This window comes from Amborella trichopoda, chromosome 11 (assembly GCF_054954075.1).
Source record: "Amborella trichopoda isolate Santa Cruz 75 chromosome 11, AtrichopodaSantaCruz75HAP2 v2.0, whole genome shotgun sequence".
NCBI classification, from domain to species: Eukaryota; Viridiplantae; Streptophyta; class Magnoliopsida; order Amborellales; family Amborellaceae; genus Amborella; species Amborella trichopoda.
Genome location: NC_142346.1, coordinates 31,312,424 through 31,330,038, shown reverse-complemented (window position 1 = coordinate 31,330,038; position 17,615 = coordinate 31,312,424). Strand labels below are relative to the sequence as shown.

At 36.7% G+C, this 17,615-nt stretch overlaps 1 protein-coding gene across 4 annotated transcripts in view; it reads right to left on the bottom strand.

Annotated features, from left to right (window-relative positions):
• Positions 1–1,228: 1,228 nt before the first annotated feature.
• EMB2804 (tubulin folding cofactor B) overlaps positions 1,229–17,615 on the bottom strand; it is a 75,238-nt gene continuing 58,851 nt past the window's right edge. For 3 of the 4 annotated variants that reach the window (XR_016044543.1, XM_006859122.4, XM_020676515.2), the window contains 2 exons: positions 11,164–11,233; positions 1,229–1,444 (listed from right to left, as the gene is read on the bottom strand). Coding sequence is in view for 2 of the 4 variants with exons in the window: in XM_006859122.4 (XP_006859184.1) it covers positions 1,397–1,444; positions 11,164–11,233 (118 nt within the window). In the remaining 2 variants the exon portion in view is untranslated. Of the gene's footprint in view, positions 1,445–11,163; positions 11,234–16,297; positions 16,334–17,615 lie in introns of all 4 variants that reach the window. The other variant, XR_016044542.1, reaches the window with a different exon arrangement.

Here is a 17,615-nt window from a genome sequence, read left to right as displayed (position 1 = left end):
GTCCTCTTGAGAGTACTACTGCAAATCAAGCAGAAGTTCGTGCTTTATTGGAAGGTGTTAAGTTGGCAAAGAGGTTTAATAAACCAGTGCTTTATTGGAAGGTGTTAAGTTGGCAAAGAGTTTTAATAAACCAGTGGAAATTGAAGGTGATTCACTAAATGCTATTAAATGAGGGAGTATCCATGGAAATTGCAGCTTTATTAGAGAGAACGGATTTTTGTTTGAACATGGAATGTGTTTTTGTACATGCGTTTAGGGAATGCACTATGGAGGCAGATATTCTAGCAAAAACAAGAGTTGTGGCGACATAATTGAATATTAATTTGTAATAGTTTGGAGGATAATTGTTGTCTTAGTTTCGTTTGTTTGTTTTTTTTTTTTTTTTTTTGGTATTCGTCAGTATGTAATTTTTTGTTTTTTCCTTGCTTTTCCTGTTTCAATTATGTACTGTTTTGAGATTCTATAGCAATAAAAAGTCGACTATTTAAAAAAAAAAACAGTTCAACGAGCTTTCACTAACTTAGCTTCCATATCCTCCTCCAGCTAAGAGACTTATAAATAAAACCCCATTCAGTTACATGTTTTAGAATGGTATAGGACCGTGACAATAGTATTACCGAACCCCATGTTAAAGACTCTTATCACCAAAAGATAAGGGCTCAAATCCCCATTTACTTTACCACTTTTTTCTTTATTTTAATGGTATTTTTGTGCTGAGCGTTGGTCTGTGGACTTCAAATTTTACTAACCAAAAAAAAAAAAAGACTTAGAAATAAGGAACCTCAAAAATCCCTCGAAAAAGGTTGTTATGACGTTGAAAAAACATCTAATTACTCATCTTGACATTGAGAAAAATAGACATGAAGAAAAGAAAGATTTCAAGTCCCAATAATATTACTTCTTGCAATAAATAATCTAGAATGTCTATTTTTAAGATTTTCACTCGTTTATAGATCTGTTTGGTTTGAAACATTTTTGGAGTTTAAATTTTATAATTAGATATGAAAATGCATTATGATGCCATACTAAGAATTTTCAACACCAAAATTGCATCTTATGACTAGTTGGAGGTGCACCTCACTATGATTGTTTAAGGTTGCAACCCTATGTAAACCACACCCTATAAATAAATTTTCCTTCTAAATTCTTATTTCAACTTTATCATTTAATTTCCTTTTTACATATTTTCTCATCTCTAATAATTAGATCTAAATCAACTAATAAGATATCAATGAAAGGTACGTTAGATCAATATAAATATATCTATCAACATAACTAGAAAATTAGCAAATCAAGGAAAAATCTGTTTACACTCAGTGTACCCATATAAATCTTCAAATACGATCACACGTTAACATAAATTGCAAAAAACTAATCATAGAAACTGACTCCAGATTTAAATTTCATCTTCCTCAAATGGGTCTCGTTCAGGGTAGTCTCCAACCTGCAAAAAAGCATTCCCCTGGTAAATGACATTCAGTAATTCAAGAATGTTTTAACAACAATGAGCAATGAGAAAATTTCCCATCATTCCCAACCGCAAACTTACAACAAAAGAAACCAGATAATAATGCATATTGGCGTTGGTGGGTGGGTGTATGTGATACTAATGTTCCTACGAGGATGTTCCTAACAGTATAACGAAATCACAAGTACACAACCAAATGGCCTACCCATAAAATTAAGATATGCCTCACAGAAAATAATATGTTACAAGACCAAGAAAGGCATTTTCTTAAAATGGAATGAGACCAATAGGCAAACCTTGTTGGATGTATAACCTAACCCTTTGGTGTATACTCATCCGAATTTATTCAAGGGGCTAGTATACACCAATACAAGCACAAAGAAGATGACAAATACAGCAAAGAGGGACAGATAGAACTTCTTAAAATTCACTTTTACAACTCAAAAATAAAGAAGAAAAGGACCTCATCATAACCCCCACACACTTTCCATTCAATTACACTAGTGAATGAAACATTACAACAAGACAATGTGTGCTTGATTACAAAATTCAACACTACAATTTCCATCACATTATCACACACTTTCAAATACATCAAAACTAAACACTATTACATTCCTTCACTTTGCATAGCATACAAACTAATTACGACTCAATTATGAAAGAACTAACCATGAGAAGCCAAATAAAGAACTCGTTTGCTCACAGGTCACCCCCAAAGAGCAATACACCCAAAATCTGATCTCCACTTTCAATAGTGTGGGGTCTAGTGCTCTCCTCACTCCTCACTCCTCAATATAGGAGGCCAACCAAGAAAGCAATCTTGCTGGAAATTAATTTGCAGCTGATATTGCATCAAAATGGAAGCTCCTTGATGCTTCTTTAGTGCAGGAGTGAAACTTGGCTGAGTTTCTGCTCCAAGGAGTTGAAGGGACTAAAGGGTTCCAATGGTGGTCTCTCATACTCATGGATTATGGACCATGGAAGCCATGGTCATAGGGCTAGAACACTCAACTCTCCTCTCTATTGGGGCACCCCACTCCCTAGACTCTCTCACTCTATTTGGGCATCATAGCAATGCGTTGAATTAGAGTGAGAAAATGATAGGGTGAGGCCCCCTATTTTATAGTTGCAGAAGAGGACTGTGTAGAAGCTTCTTGGGAGGAGGAATGAGAGCCCTTGATCATAGAGATCAATGTGGTGAGAGAGGCTTTGATCTAAGTGCTCCGTCCTTGCCTAGCTATCATAGATCAAGGGCTAGAAATTCACACCATTGTCCCTTGGGTTTTTAGACTCAAATTTCCTTTCCAAGATGGAATTGCACTTTCCCACTAAATCTTAGCTTAATTGCCTTCATACCCATCTAGATTGAAATGATCAAGAGAGAGAAGAATCTAGAAAGGGGGGTGTGCCCCTAAGAAATAATCCTTCTCTCAGTTCACATGAAATGAGAAAGATAATGAAAGACACTTCCTCTCTCTTGTTCAAGTAACTTCCTCTCTCTTGTTCAAGTAACTTGCAAATGAGATGAATGAGAGAGTGACAAGTCTCATGCAAGTCGGCTTTTTTATTTTCATTAGCCCTAGGTTTTCAATTGAAATATCAAATCATATGCCCCTTCTAGAAGATCCACCCATGCGCATTCCTAATTTTAAGTCCATAAAATAGGGCACTCCACTAGGCTTATCTTAGAATACTTGACCATTTTCTCAAATCAATCCCATGGAACCCATGACCCACAATCTTCCTTAGGAAGTCACGCTTGGTCCATCAAAGCTGACTACTAGATGACCAGTGGATTGCAGGTGCCTCCCAAGGACAAGTATATTATGCACCTGCGAGGCTGAGACTGTAGTCACTATCAAACCATGGTGCAGGGGTCCTTTCTCAGCACATATGCACAGCCCTAATCTGGAACATAACCCAAAAAGGGCGGCTTCCCATTTATTCAATTATAAATAAGTTGAGGCTTTAGCCCTTGCCCTCACAAGCAACCAATCTACACGGGGTGTCCTTCCTCCAGCTTATCTGATGCGGGAAACAAAGAGAAAAGATCGAGAAATGGCTCAAAATCAGGTAGATATCAAAGGACCTTAACTGTGATTCAAAGACAATAGGTTGAAGCAAACAAAGCCTAGCTTCAATGGCTCATTTGAGGGTCCAAAGCCACTCCTAATGGGAACTAAGTTCCTGATTTTCCGAGAATTACAGTAAAAACATTGACTTTCAGTGGGGTAAGGTCTCCCGATTTAATTGATTTGGCTTGGCTACAAACTCAATTCTCTTTTAACTTTCCTAGGAACATTACTTCTCAAGTCATGCAAAATACATTTTCCCAAGCCATCCACAATACCACTTCCCAAGCAAGATTTTAAATTCAAATTCAAATATTTCCCTCCAAATGTTTCCCACGCCCTAATTTTAATAGAACCCTCCTGAATTTTCTGTAAATTCCAGGAAATTCCATTACAGAGAAAAAACCCCATAATGCCCTTGCAAAACCCCCCCAAAAAAAAATACAATCCAAAAAAAAATCAAAAATTTCTTTTATTTTCTTCATCAATCTCCCTGGGTTAAAGCGAACTCGACTTCGAGTTCGAACCGGCAATGAACTCCTCAAGGGCTTTTGAATCAATCTTCATCAATTTTGCTTTAGAAATCCACAAACTCTCTGTGCATTGGATTGGCCCTTCCACTGTAGTAAATACTGACTATAATTCCCTCGCGGGTGGAGATGATGTGGCTGTCTAAATCCTTTCTACCTCATCCTCCTTTTGCTTCGGCAGATGTGCATCCCAACTAACCAACTTCCACATGAACATCCCCATGATACACATAGAGGTCGGAAATGTTGAAAATAGGAGGAATTTCATATCCTTTAGGAAGCTTGACCTTATAAGCATTGTGCCCCATCTTTTGAAGTACTCGACGAGGGCTAATCTTCTTATATTTAAGCTTATGGTAAGTACCTCTTGGAAAGCGCTCATGCCTAAGGTACATCATTACCAAGTCTCCTACTTCAAAGGTCTTTTCACGTCGGTGCAAGTCGGCATCAGCTTTGTAGTTGTCGTAGCACCTTTGTAGTCTTTCCCGAACTTGTTGATGGAGGTCTTGAATGTACTCAGCCAAAGCTTCCACATCATCGCTAGCTCACACCCTTTCGGTCAAAGGGTCTTGGTCAAGCACCTTGCTTGGTGGATGACCATACACCCACTCAAATGCCTGTGAACCGATTAGGGGAATTGTTCTAGGCAAATTCTGCCTGAGGTAAAACTCAATCCCATTAAGATGGCTTGGCCCCGGCAAGGCTTCTCAACAACTCTTTAAGACTCCAGTTGATGACCTCGGTTGTCCACCAGATTGAGGGTGATAGGCACTACTATATTGCAGTTTGGTGCCTAATTTTTCCACGAGGATTTTAAAAAATTGCTCACAAATCTTGTGTCTTGGTCAAGTGATGGTCTTAGGCACACCATGAAGGCGGACCACCACCTTAAAGAAGAGATCAGTCACTTGAGTCGCATCTAAAGTATTTTGAAAAGAAAAGTGGGCCATTTTAGAGAACATATCTATCACCACAAAGATAGAGTCACACCCTCTCGAGGTGAGGGGAAGTCCTACCACAAAGCCCATACTCACATCTGTCCATGGTCGGTCGGGGATAGGTAAAGGAGTATAAAGACCAGTGTTTTGAGACGGACCCTTCGCCAACTGGCACACTTGGAAATGCTCGCCGAACCAGCTAACATCTCACTTTAGTTTGGGCTAAAAGTACTTTTCTTCCACAAGTACTGTAGTCTTATCCCACCCAAAGTGATTACTAATGTTGTCACCATGCATTTCACCCATGATTTGGATGCAAAGTGACCCCTCGAGAATGCAAAGTCAACTCCCTTTGAAGAGAAAACCATCCTGCAAAACAAAAATAGCATATGTTTCCCTTTCTCCTTGTGCAAGTTGCTCAAGGATTTTAGAGAAGTAAAGGTCTATAGTGTAACTGTGAGGTAGGGACCAATAAACAACTGAGGTGATAAAGTAACAAGGAGGTGACACTTCCGGCTGAGAGCATCAAGCACTTTGTTTTGGCTGCCTGATTTGTGATGGATTACGAACGTGAACTCTAGTGTTAGCAAGCCTATGATTCAGTTTCTCTTGAGCACTCAGATACTTCAAAGCTTCATTGTTTGAAAATAAGATAAATTTTCTTTGGATAAGGTAGTGTCTCCAATGTCTCTTGAACCACGGCCTAGAACTCCACATTATAAGAGGAATAATTAATCTTTGCCCCACTCAGTTTCTCGCAAAAGAAGGCCATGGGTCTGCCCTCTTGACTTAGGACACCTCCAATTCCCTCCTTCGAGACATCACACTCCACTTGGAAGACCTTTTCAAAGTCTGGAAGCGCAAGGACAGGAGCACTTGTCATCCTTTCTTTCACCAATTTAAAGCTGTTTTCAGCAGCTAATGTCCACTCAAACACCTCTTTCTTCATGCAATCAGTTATGGGTCCTATCATGATGCTTAAGTTTCTGATAGACCTCCTGTAAAATGTTGCTAAACCATGAAAACTTCTCACCTCAGTCACTGTGTTGGGTTTCGGCCAGTCCACAATGGCTTGTACTATGGTAGGATTCATCTTGACCCCTTTGCATGATGCCATGAAACCCAAAAATACTAGGTTATCAGTCAAAAAGGAACATTTTCTGAGGCTTACAAATGAATTTCCTTTCCAAAGGACCTCTAATACCTGCTATAAATGCAGAAAATTCTCATCAGTGCGTGCACTATAGATCAGGATATCATCAAAATACACCACTACAAACTTGCCAATGAATGGGTGAAGCACTTGGTTCATTACTCTCATGAAAGTCCAATGAGCATTAGAGAGCCCAAAGGGCATCACTAGGCACTTATATAGGCCCTCTCACATCTTAAACACAGTCTTCCACTTGTCTACATGCTTTATACGAATCTGGTGATAGCAACTTTTCAAGTCGATTTTGAAAAATACCCTTGATCCCGATAACATATCCAGCATATCGTCAAGTCAAGTGATTGGAAAATGGTATTTCATTGTCATTTTATTAATTGCTCTACTATCCACACACATTCTCCATGAGCGAACTTTTTTTCGAGTTAACAAGGCGGGAACTGCACATGGGCTCATGCTCTCATATCAACCCTTTCTCCCATAACTCAGTTACTTGCTTATGTAAATCCTCGTGATGCAATGATGAATGGCTCTCATTGGTGGCAACCATTGCTCGCAAAATCGCCCGATCTAACCAGTAACCACCTAGTTAGATCGGAATCGGCCAGTGGCCGGTTCTAGTTTTGGACGGTTAGGGTGATCAACTGGTATTTAAAAAAAAAATCAAAAAATGTATATAAATTCTCAAAAATAAGGAATTTGATTTGTAATGCATTTTTAAATATTCTTTACATTATGGTAAAGAATAAAAAATGTTTTGGTCATTGATACTCACTTTTATATTTTCCCATCTTTTTTAGAAAATTTTAAAAATAGCCCTTAAAAAATATAAAATGGGTTAAAATCCTTTTTTTTAATTAATTTTCAACTTCATTTGCATGAGTTTTGTTTTAATCATTCTCTATATGCTTTTCATATTTTAGTAGATTTTTTTTGTATTTTTTATTTTTTTCAACACTTTCTTGACTGCCCGGGACTTGCCCGGTTAGAGCGGTTGAATCGGCCGGTTTATCTGTTAGGCCGGTTAAACCGCTTCCAGGCCCATGTCCGATTAACCGTTCCGGTGATTTTGCGAACACTAGTGGCAACTCATTAGGTAGTTTATCAGGCATCACATCCTTAAACCTATCTACTAGGGGCTTAACCTTTGTTGGGATTTCATTTAGGTAAGACCCTTCTTTGGCTACCAAAGCATACACTACCCCTTGTTCATTGCCTTCTTCAACAATCCGATTCAAAGTAAGGACAACATCTCCTTTCCCACTCTTGGGTTCAGGCTTGTTCTCCTCCTTTTAACAATTTCGAAACAATTTTCACCCCATCCTTCCAAAAAGAGTATGTATTATGTCCGTGGTGTATGGCAGCTTGGTCATATCACCAAGGACGACCCAAAAGGATATGCATACCAAATGGAATCATTATAAGTTTTATTAAAGGAAAAATTAATTAAGCAACGAGAAGTTACCGGAGGCTCATTACCTTTCCAAAACCATGCTATTTTATAGGGTTGTTGGTATTTCTTGCATGTCAACTTCAACTTGTGGACAACCTCTTGAGACACCATATTACCGCAGCTACCACTCTCAATGATAATGGTGCACACCTTCCCAAGGACTATACAATGAGTCTAGAAGATGTTAGTTCGGAACCACTGCTCTTCTATCACCTTTAGGGTAGTGAGTATTTGTCTAATGACAAGAAAATCCCCCTCATCAGGCTCAATTTCAGCAACATCTTGTTCATTTTCCCCTACCTGCTCCTCATTGAATACTAGCCCTGTGACAATGTCTCTTTCATTCGCATCATCCCCATCTAAGATATGTGTTCCAGCATGATGTTTCCAGCACTCATAGGACCGGTGGCCAACCTCGCCAAATTTATAACACTTTACACCCTATTCTCTGGTTTGGATGTGTCTATTGGCAGCTGGAGGTTTACCCTTAGATGCCTCATTTGAGTGTGAATTACACCCAACTTCTCATGGCTTTTGATTTGCCACTTGTCCCCTTTGAATTGTGGTTGATTTCCAGCCACTAGTTTGATTATTTTTCCACTTGCTTTCAGCTTTCGAGGTCACTTGATAAGCCTCATCAAGACTGAAAATCTGGTGTAGAATTAGTTTGTTTTGAATTTGAGGTTTCAGTCCACTCACATACCTTGCAAAAAGCTGGTCATCACTATCATTGACTTCATTCTGGCTCATAAGGAGGAAGAATTCATCTATATACTTTTGGACACCCTTTTTTTGTCACAAATGATGGAATCATTTCTTGCGCATAACCAGAGGGTACAAATTTCTCCTTAAGACGCGACTTCACTCTCCTCCAAATCACCATATTTTCTTTCCCCTTTCACACTCGACTAGCTTGCACCTGCAGCAACCATATTTGGGTATGCGCCTTGAGTCGGGTAGGCACAAATTTGACCTTCCTTTCTTCCGGGAAATCTTTCCACTCAAAGAAGACCTCCACACTGTCTAACCACTCCAAGAACTCATTGGGCTGAAATTTTCTAGAAAATTCAGGGACATCCACTTTGATTCCTAGATCCAACCCAGCTAGGGTACAAACCGACCTATCCTCCAATGAAGGGTTCTCCCTTCGGTTGTGGAAAGGATTTATAGTTTCTTCACTCGATTCCTCACTTTCGTGAGTGACCAACTCTCGATCAAAGGGGGCAAGCAACCCCCAATTGCTCTATTTCATTGAACCTCAATAAGTCATCATATCCTGCCCTTGGCACAGCACACCCTCCTCGGCCTCCATGTTCTCCTCTATTGGTCATAATTCAAGGTCCAAAAGAGAGAACTCCTGCTCAGATACCACTTGATGAACGAAAGAGAGAGAAAAGTCAGGGAAATAGATCAAAATCAGGTAGAAACCAAAGGAACTTAACTATGATTCAAAGACAATGGCTTGAAGCTAACAAACCTAGCTTCAATGGCTTGCATGAGGGTCCAAAGACACTCTAAATGGGAACTAAGTATGTGATTTTCTTAGATTTACAGCAAAAATTTAATTTCCAGAGGGGTAAGGTCTCCCCTTTTAATAGATTTGGTTTGGCTTCAAAGTCAAAGGTTTCTTAACTTTCCTAGGAAAATTAAATGGACACCACCCCTTTCCAAGTCACGCAAACTGCATTTTCCCAAGCCATGCACAATACCACTTCCCAAGCAAGATGTCATATTCAAATTCAAACATTTCCCTCCTAATTTTTCCCATGCCCAAAATTTAAAAGAACCCCCCTGACTTTTCTATAAATTCGAAAACAGTCCATTACAAAGAAAATTCTCAAAATACCCCTGCAAACCCAAAAACCAAAAAAAAAAAAAAAACAATTGTAGCCCAAAAGAAATCAAAACTTTCTTTTATTTTCTTCATCATTATATCTCATCAAGATATCCTTTCTCTCGATCCCTCACAGGCACCCCTGTGTACCGGGATTAGCCTCCACTGTTTGGTTCTAGGCTCACACTGACCTGGACTATAGGGTAATCCACAACCCTCACAATGCCCCGCTAAACCTATGACTGAGGTGACTCAAGACACCTCTTCTGGGCCCAAGACCACTGAGGTCCGGTAAGTCACTGGGCATACGGTCCCATTCTCCCATTGGAGTCAAAATCCACTATAAAAGAGCATGAGTTACACGATGTCAAGGCCTTGAAAGGCTACATAAATGCAAAAACCTATCCCTAAATTTTTCAATCTCATAAAAGTATATGTACATGTGCATGTATATGGTTATGTATACACATAAAACCATATCTATGCACCCCATATACGCTAATAGTACAAAGAACAGAAATACAACCAGATGGCTCTCCCAAAACACAAGAACACGACTTAAAGAGAGAGAAAAATGTTCTTTAATTCGCTTTCTTTCATGGTTTGAATTTGAGCTGCATTCTCTCTAGACCAGGAGACGCACTTTATGGAACGAGGCATCTGCCCAAACCTGTCTCCGAACTTCTTCACTCATAGATTGTACAAAAGGAAAAATGTAAATATGCATACAGATAAAAAGAAAATCTCTAATATCCAATGCTCCAACCCCCAAACTCCAATGGGACACAAGTCTATTTCTACTCTGAAGATTGTAAACATCTAGCATCTCCAAGATCGGTGGTTCTTATCTTTGTCACTAGTTTCAAGGGTATCTTGGGAATCAAGGCCATGTGTGCAGTCATTATCTAACACCCCTAAAAAATATGGTTTATTGAAAATTTAAATGTCATCACATTCTATAAATCCTTATTTACCATTCATGTTTGTCCCTTGTGATTCTGGGATGAAGTTATTCCTATAGTTGTCTTTTTCTTGTCAAGCACTTGGGCTATCAAAAAAACTCAGTTACTCAAATTTACTGCTCAAGGAACCTATCAGCTCAAATTGCAAAATGTAAGAAATTAAAAAGAGGAAAAGAAGTTTGATCACAAATGTCTTGCATCAGATATCAAATATTGAACATATATGTTTCAATAAAATAAAAAGTTCATAAAGGCAAATGACACCGAAACAAAAGAAAAAAAGGTCAACAGCAGCATTCTTTTTAGAAGTTCAACACTGGTATAAACAAAGGGAAAGAGATATGTCATTAAGTGCCTGATACAAAAATGAACAATGCTGTGGAATTAAGAGAGAATTGCTTGCATGCAAGGAATAAGAAGTGTGATAGCTAGTGTCCTGTTCACATCCAAACATGTTTTGAACCTTATCAAATATAGAACATTTATTGTTCAATTAACCAAAAAGTCTCAAAAAGGTAATTAAGAGCTAAAAGGAAAAGTGGAAACAGAAGTCAGCAGCATTCTTTTTGTAAGTTAACCAGAAGCATAAATCAGACCAAAAATATTGATGCCATAAGTGGCCATACAAAAAAGACGGCAGCACAAAATTAAGAGACAATTGCTTGCATGTGACAAGCACACACATATTTGTGTGTGAGATGCTTTCACCATCCAGATCAGTAAATTGTTACAAACCTTAACTTTGTCTGGTCTAAGCATTGCTCCATGGAGAGGAGGACATTCGAAGTAGCGCTTCCCCTTCACCCTGCAATAAATTTCACACAATTTATGGAGGAAACCTTTATGTATATATAGAAACAGGAAACATAAAAGGGACTCCCCAAGAATGTCTTCAATTTAGCATAATGACGTGCGTGCCCAAACAGACAATGCATTGGCTAGCAACATAAAACAAGATTTGAAATTACAGATTTTTAGAAATAAGCATTGAACTGAATATAAAAATCATCTTCAAAAGTCACATGAATACGTGACAATAGAATCCAAAGAGAAGCTGACATGTATATTGGAGTTCTTAATCATCAATAAGAGGAAACTCATTGAAATTTTTATTGCTAAAACACTACAATATACAGATACACAAATTTCCATTTAAGTGATAGTAGTATCAACTTAATGAAGCACAAATCAAAAAATATAGGCCACGACTTCACAAGTAGCGTTACAAGTCCCTGAAACAACACACATAAAATGACAAAGCAATCACAGAACAGTACAGTTAGGTTTTTGCATACAAGGTGACTATCATGAAAATAAGTAGAACCCATATGAACAATAAATGAATCAATTTCTCCCCTCCCACTTTACACACTCCATAATTTCTTCTACAGTACCCTTCCCCCTGCCCCCTGCCACCCCCCACCCCCCCTTTTATTTCCTTTTTGTTCCACAACAACACATGCACGAACACATGAATGCACATGCGCGTGCACACACACACACAAAAACAAAAGATTATCAACACAAGCCCCTTCGGCAAAATCGAAATCACCATAACCAGGTCCATCACTCACATCCAATTGTCTTCCAATCTTTGGCCTCCCTCTTTGGCTGCAAACACCTCATAGAGCTTACCTTCCCCCAATCCACCACACACCCTCCAATCCATCAAACATCAGAAACTTTCATATTCAGGGACGGCATCATTTCAGTAAGGCTTGCACTGATGCGAGCAAGAGTAGTACGCACATTCAACCCTCCCCGTCATGACAATGGAGGAATGAGTTAAAAAGAGATGGAGAACCAACATACCAGTCTCTTCTCAAAAGGGACAAAATTCTATTCTTCCTCGAAGCACAGGATGAAACCCAAACGTTTCTAAGAGCAACGTGGCTCAGTTTCACAGGGGTTGTCCTCCACCTCAAACCCTTGAGCTCCTCCGATGTATCCACCAACATCCATCAAATATGGATCCTTTCCAAAATAATCCCTCTACATGCCTGGAATTTGAAAGTTTCCAAAGAGAGGGTAATGTTTGCAGTAAATTTGTCCAACTCAACACTGGTCATATTTGACAGAAAGCTCCCTAAGCTTTGTCCATATCCTAATCAAAACCCCCATCCACTTTCAGATTCAAGATTCCATCACTCTCTGTTTGCAGGCCAAATACCTCATCCTCATACTCAACCTATCCCCGCAGACTCCCCCATCAAACCCTTAAGATATTTTCAACTCCAATCCAGACCATGTTCCATCCACGTCATCCCTGCCTCTTCAGTCCATCCCTGATATTGTTTCAAACACTCACCAGCTCCTCAACTAAACACTGATGGCTGAACCCTGCTGGACATCAAAGAGACCCCAGAGGAAAAAGAAAAGTACTTGCCCGAATCCTCATCAAAAAGGAAACATGACAAAGTAGGGATACGAGAACAAACCCAGTTGAAGAGGCTGGTACAAATCCTTGACCTTCACACGTCAAGGTCGCCATGGTAGTCCACTCAGTCTCTCATCCATGGAAGGCAACAGCCACGCTGTTTAGCTTAGACCCCAGATCAGCACAGCTCAAAGTCAAATGAATTTTTTAAGTTGAATTACATCTCATATTCAAATTCAAATCACAGCATTGATCGCAATGTTGACTTGGCATGAAAGAGAGAGAGAGAAAGAGAGGTTAGTGAAACCCCTTCAGTTCTCACTTGGGGATGCATGTCTCCTTTATTATATATAATAGTTGGATTACGTGTATTGCACGTAGAATAGAATAATCATTCATTTAAATTATCCTATAAATATGAAACGTATGAATTTTTTGTTATCGTGAAATGAGCACATGATTTTTCAATGGGTGATCAAGTATGTATCCATCATTTTATCATTTTAATACAGGAATATTAAAAAAAAAAGATGCAAAAAATGAACATATATCATTTGATTTCATGAAAGTACATGCAAGATGATAAGAAAAAAAAATGGAAAACAAAAAAGTATGCTTGCATGAAGCAATTCTATTGATTTTGATAAATATTACACTACATAGAATTGAACATATGTTATTTGATTTCATGGAAGTACAACATGCATGATAACAATAAAAAAAGAAAAAAGAAAAAAAAAATGTAATATGCATGCATGGGGCCAATTCCATTGATTATGCAAACAATAAAAAAAATTTAAAATTTTATTTTACTATTTTTTTACTACTACTGCCTCATACCTTTAGAGAGTAAAAAAATAAATGTTTTTGGTACATGTTTTGGTAATGTAGTAATAAGCATCAAAACGATAAACAAAACCAATAGATCTTTTAGAAGTCGCTTAAATAATAAAATGAAAGAACAGATCTTTATTTTTTATTTGAATATTAAATTAAAATAAAATAAATTTCATCACATAATAATATTTTAGAAGTCGCTTAAATAATAAAAATAAAAAAGAAATTTTCTTAAATTTTTTTTTTATAATTTTATAATTACAAATGAAAGCATAAAATATTGGGAAAAAGAAAAATAGTGGGCATAATTTTGAAAGCTATTTGAAACGTTACAACTAAAAAATTCAAAATTCGTCAAAAGTATCTCCAAAGCATGAAATTATGTATTTATAATTATAGATTTCTTCAATCTCTGCAACAACAAAAAAAAAAACAGCTTGATTTTCTTTTCAGTTGAAACAATAGAATTATTTTTAAATCTTAAAAAATAAAAAAAATCATAAGTCAGGCCTAAAAAGTTTTGAGAGCACAAAACTACTTAAATTAAAATATTGAGAGTTAAAAGAAAATCGGGGTGGTTGTTTGCAATATTTATAAAAATAAAAACATAGAAACGATTATTTTGGAAATTGTAAAATTTTTATCCATAAATAAAAAATAAAAAATAAACAGTACAAAACCAAAAAGGGAAGGTTTAAAATATTAAGATACAAATTCACCAAGCTTAATTTAACATAAAAAAGGAGCAAACTTTTCTTGTTAAAAAGTAATTATTCTCTTAATGCACAAAGAATCTAATCAGAGACTAATCAGAAACACTGACTAAATAGAAAAAAAAAATATCACCTAATGATTCGAAATTCTATAGGAAATCTTCATGGTTAAATTGTAGTGTTTCTTATATATGTGCATTGAACATGAGAGAAAACCCAATGAAAGGATAAAATAGCTACAGGCCATTTAAATTAATAAATCTAAAATTGTAAACTCAAAATTTTTAAAAATTGTTTAAATTACATAAATAAATTACCTAATATTTCAATTTAAAACTAAATATAAATATGCAAAAATAGCCCAACGCCTAAATTATTAGTGCCACCACCTAAGCTAATAGCTCTAAATGTTCTACAGACCTAACATTATATTAAAACAAAACACATCAGCCTATATTATTGCAGAGAATAGAAATCCATGTAATGCATGCCAAATATTGAGGAAAAATCTATATAAAGTCTTTCTAGTGCCAATGTTGATGAATTTTGATAAAGTATAATACAAAAAAAATTAGTATGAAAATAAATAATACCAATAATGAGTAAAAATTGTTTCAAATAATTTGTTTAAACAGAAACCGTAAAGTCTTGACTAACTTCAATATTCATTTACAATCAAAAGAATAACACAATTACCGTGTATTTTTTTTATCAATAGGCCAAAGCCACCAAAAAAAAAAGGAAAAAAAAAATATATATTAGGATAAAATTAACTATACAAAATTAATAGGGAAAATTACAAAAAAAACCCCAAAATTTACTTTTTATGCACCTTACCCCCTAGCTAATTTTTATCTCAACTTTTTCCAAAAAACAAACTTTTATGAAAATACCCCCCCAAAGGAAAAAGTTCATTTTTTTGGATGAAAATGCCCTTCTCATAGCACGTTGCCGGAGCGCCCTTAAATAGTGTCGAAGCCCTGTCACAGGGGCTCTGGTACTGTGTAAGAGCGGTCTGACAGTGTAACACCGCACTCCGACAGTGCGTAAGTATGTTCCGACAGTGTAACACAACGCTCCGGCACTACGTGAGTGCGCTCCAGCAGTGACGCATTCTGAGTCACAGCGTTCCGACATTGTTTAAATGCGTTCCGACAATGTGATACGCGCTCCGGCACTGCGTAAGTGCGCTCTGGCAATGTAACATAGCTCCGGCACTGCGTATGTGCGCTCCGGCAGTGGAGCATTATGAGTCACAAGGCTCCGGCACTGTTGAAGTGCGCTCCGAAAGTCTACTACGGGAAGGGCATTTTCGTCTAGAAAAATGAACTTTTTCCCTTGGGGGGGTATTTACATAAAAAGCTTATTTTTTGGAAAAAGTTGAGAGAAAAAGTTAGTTGGGGGGTAAGTTGCATAAAAGGTATAGTTTGGGGGGTTTTTTTATAATTTTCCCAAATTAATATATCAATGTAAGCTGCAATAAAAATTAGTGGAAATCAATTTTTGTAATGCACAGTGCTACCAAGGAATTGGCCACTTTGAGTTTACATCATAATAAAAAAAATTTTAAAAAATAACATTTCATATTTTGCTTAAAACACAACGTACACATCCATGAAAAATAAAGAGCTTTTAATATCATAGTAAAAAACTAACAAATAAAAGACAGAAAATAAAGTATCTTAAAATTTGGCCAAAAATATAAATCAAGAAATAGAAAATAAAATAAAAAATATCACAAAAGTCATTAAAAAATGAAAGTTCCGATTAAACAAAAATAAGAATTTTATAAAAGATTTTTTCACCTTTTCCCATTATATCTAAGTACTTAAATGATGAACAGACTTTTTTTTTTTAAATACAGATATACGTAAATGTTTAAATCCTAAGAGATGCACATCGTGGGATTATTATAAATAACTCTATCAAAAACTAACCACACCTTGTCGATTAATGTTTCTTCTTTGATTGGGGCTGCCTTCAGTGATCATATGCCATACAAAAAAACAAATTTTGTTAGCTGAATCTACCTAAGCGATGATAGAAAACCATGACTTAGAGTTTTAACTAATAATTCCATAAGCTTAAATTGATATTATCAGTTGTCACGATGCATGGCATCCCATTCCCTGAATAAAAACATACCTTATCAACTCGAAGCAATGCGTGATACACATAATGATCCTTTTAAAGAAAGCAAAAAATAGATCTCATGGTACTGGTTGCTGTAAAATTGGATGGCATCCCCATCTTTTACCATTATGGAGAATGTAATATCGTGATTTGATTCAATTTAAATGGAAACTTTTAATAGAAAATTGGGGGAAAAACAGTAGCTCGTATAAATTTTTTAATATCTTCTATTTCATGTCTATCTTGCAAATTAGAAAGAATATCTTCCACTATTTTTTCTCTCATTGCACAACTACTTTCTTTCTATTCCTTCTTGGATTATATTGGGAATATCTTTATACTATTTTTCGTCTATCTTCTCTATCATGTGTATCTTCCAAATTAGAAGAAATATATTTCTATAATTTCTCTCTCATCACACAATTTTTATAGGTGTATATCTAAAGAGATAGAGAGAAATCCTAATTTTTAGAGAGAGGCCACATTCCTAAAATATTGCATTATTTGATATAAGGCAAATGTATGTGTATATGTGAGAGAGAGAGAGAAAGAGAGAGAGCACGCACAAATAGTAGGAGGCCGACATGGATTTCTATGCTCGCACAAATTTTAGGAGGCCTACATGGATTTCTATGCAGACCTCCGGATGATCCAAGAAAACATAAAGGGAGTTTAGAAGTTGTGTGATGAGAGCGAAATTATAGAAAGATATTCCTTCTAATTTGGAAGATACACATGAAAGAGAAGATAAACAAAAAATAGTATAAAGATATATCCCAATATAATCCAAGAAAGGATACAAAGAACGGAGTTCTGCAATGAGCGAGAAAATAGAGGAAGACATTCTTTTTCATTTGCAAGATAGACATGAAATAGAAGATATTAAAAAAATTATAGGAGCTGTCGTTTTTCACCCAATTTTCTAATAAAAGTTTCCATTGAGATTGATTCAAATCACAAGATTATCTTCTCCATAATGACAAAACGTGGGTATGCCATCCAATTTTACGGAAAAAGTACCATGAGATCTAGTGTTTGCTTGCTTTAAAATGATCATTATGTTTATCACAAATTGCTTCGAGTTGGTAAGGCATGCTTTACATTCAGGGAATGGCGATGCCATGCAT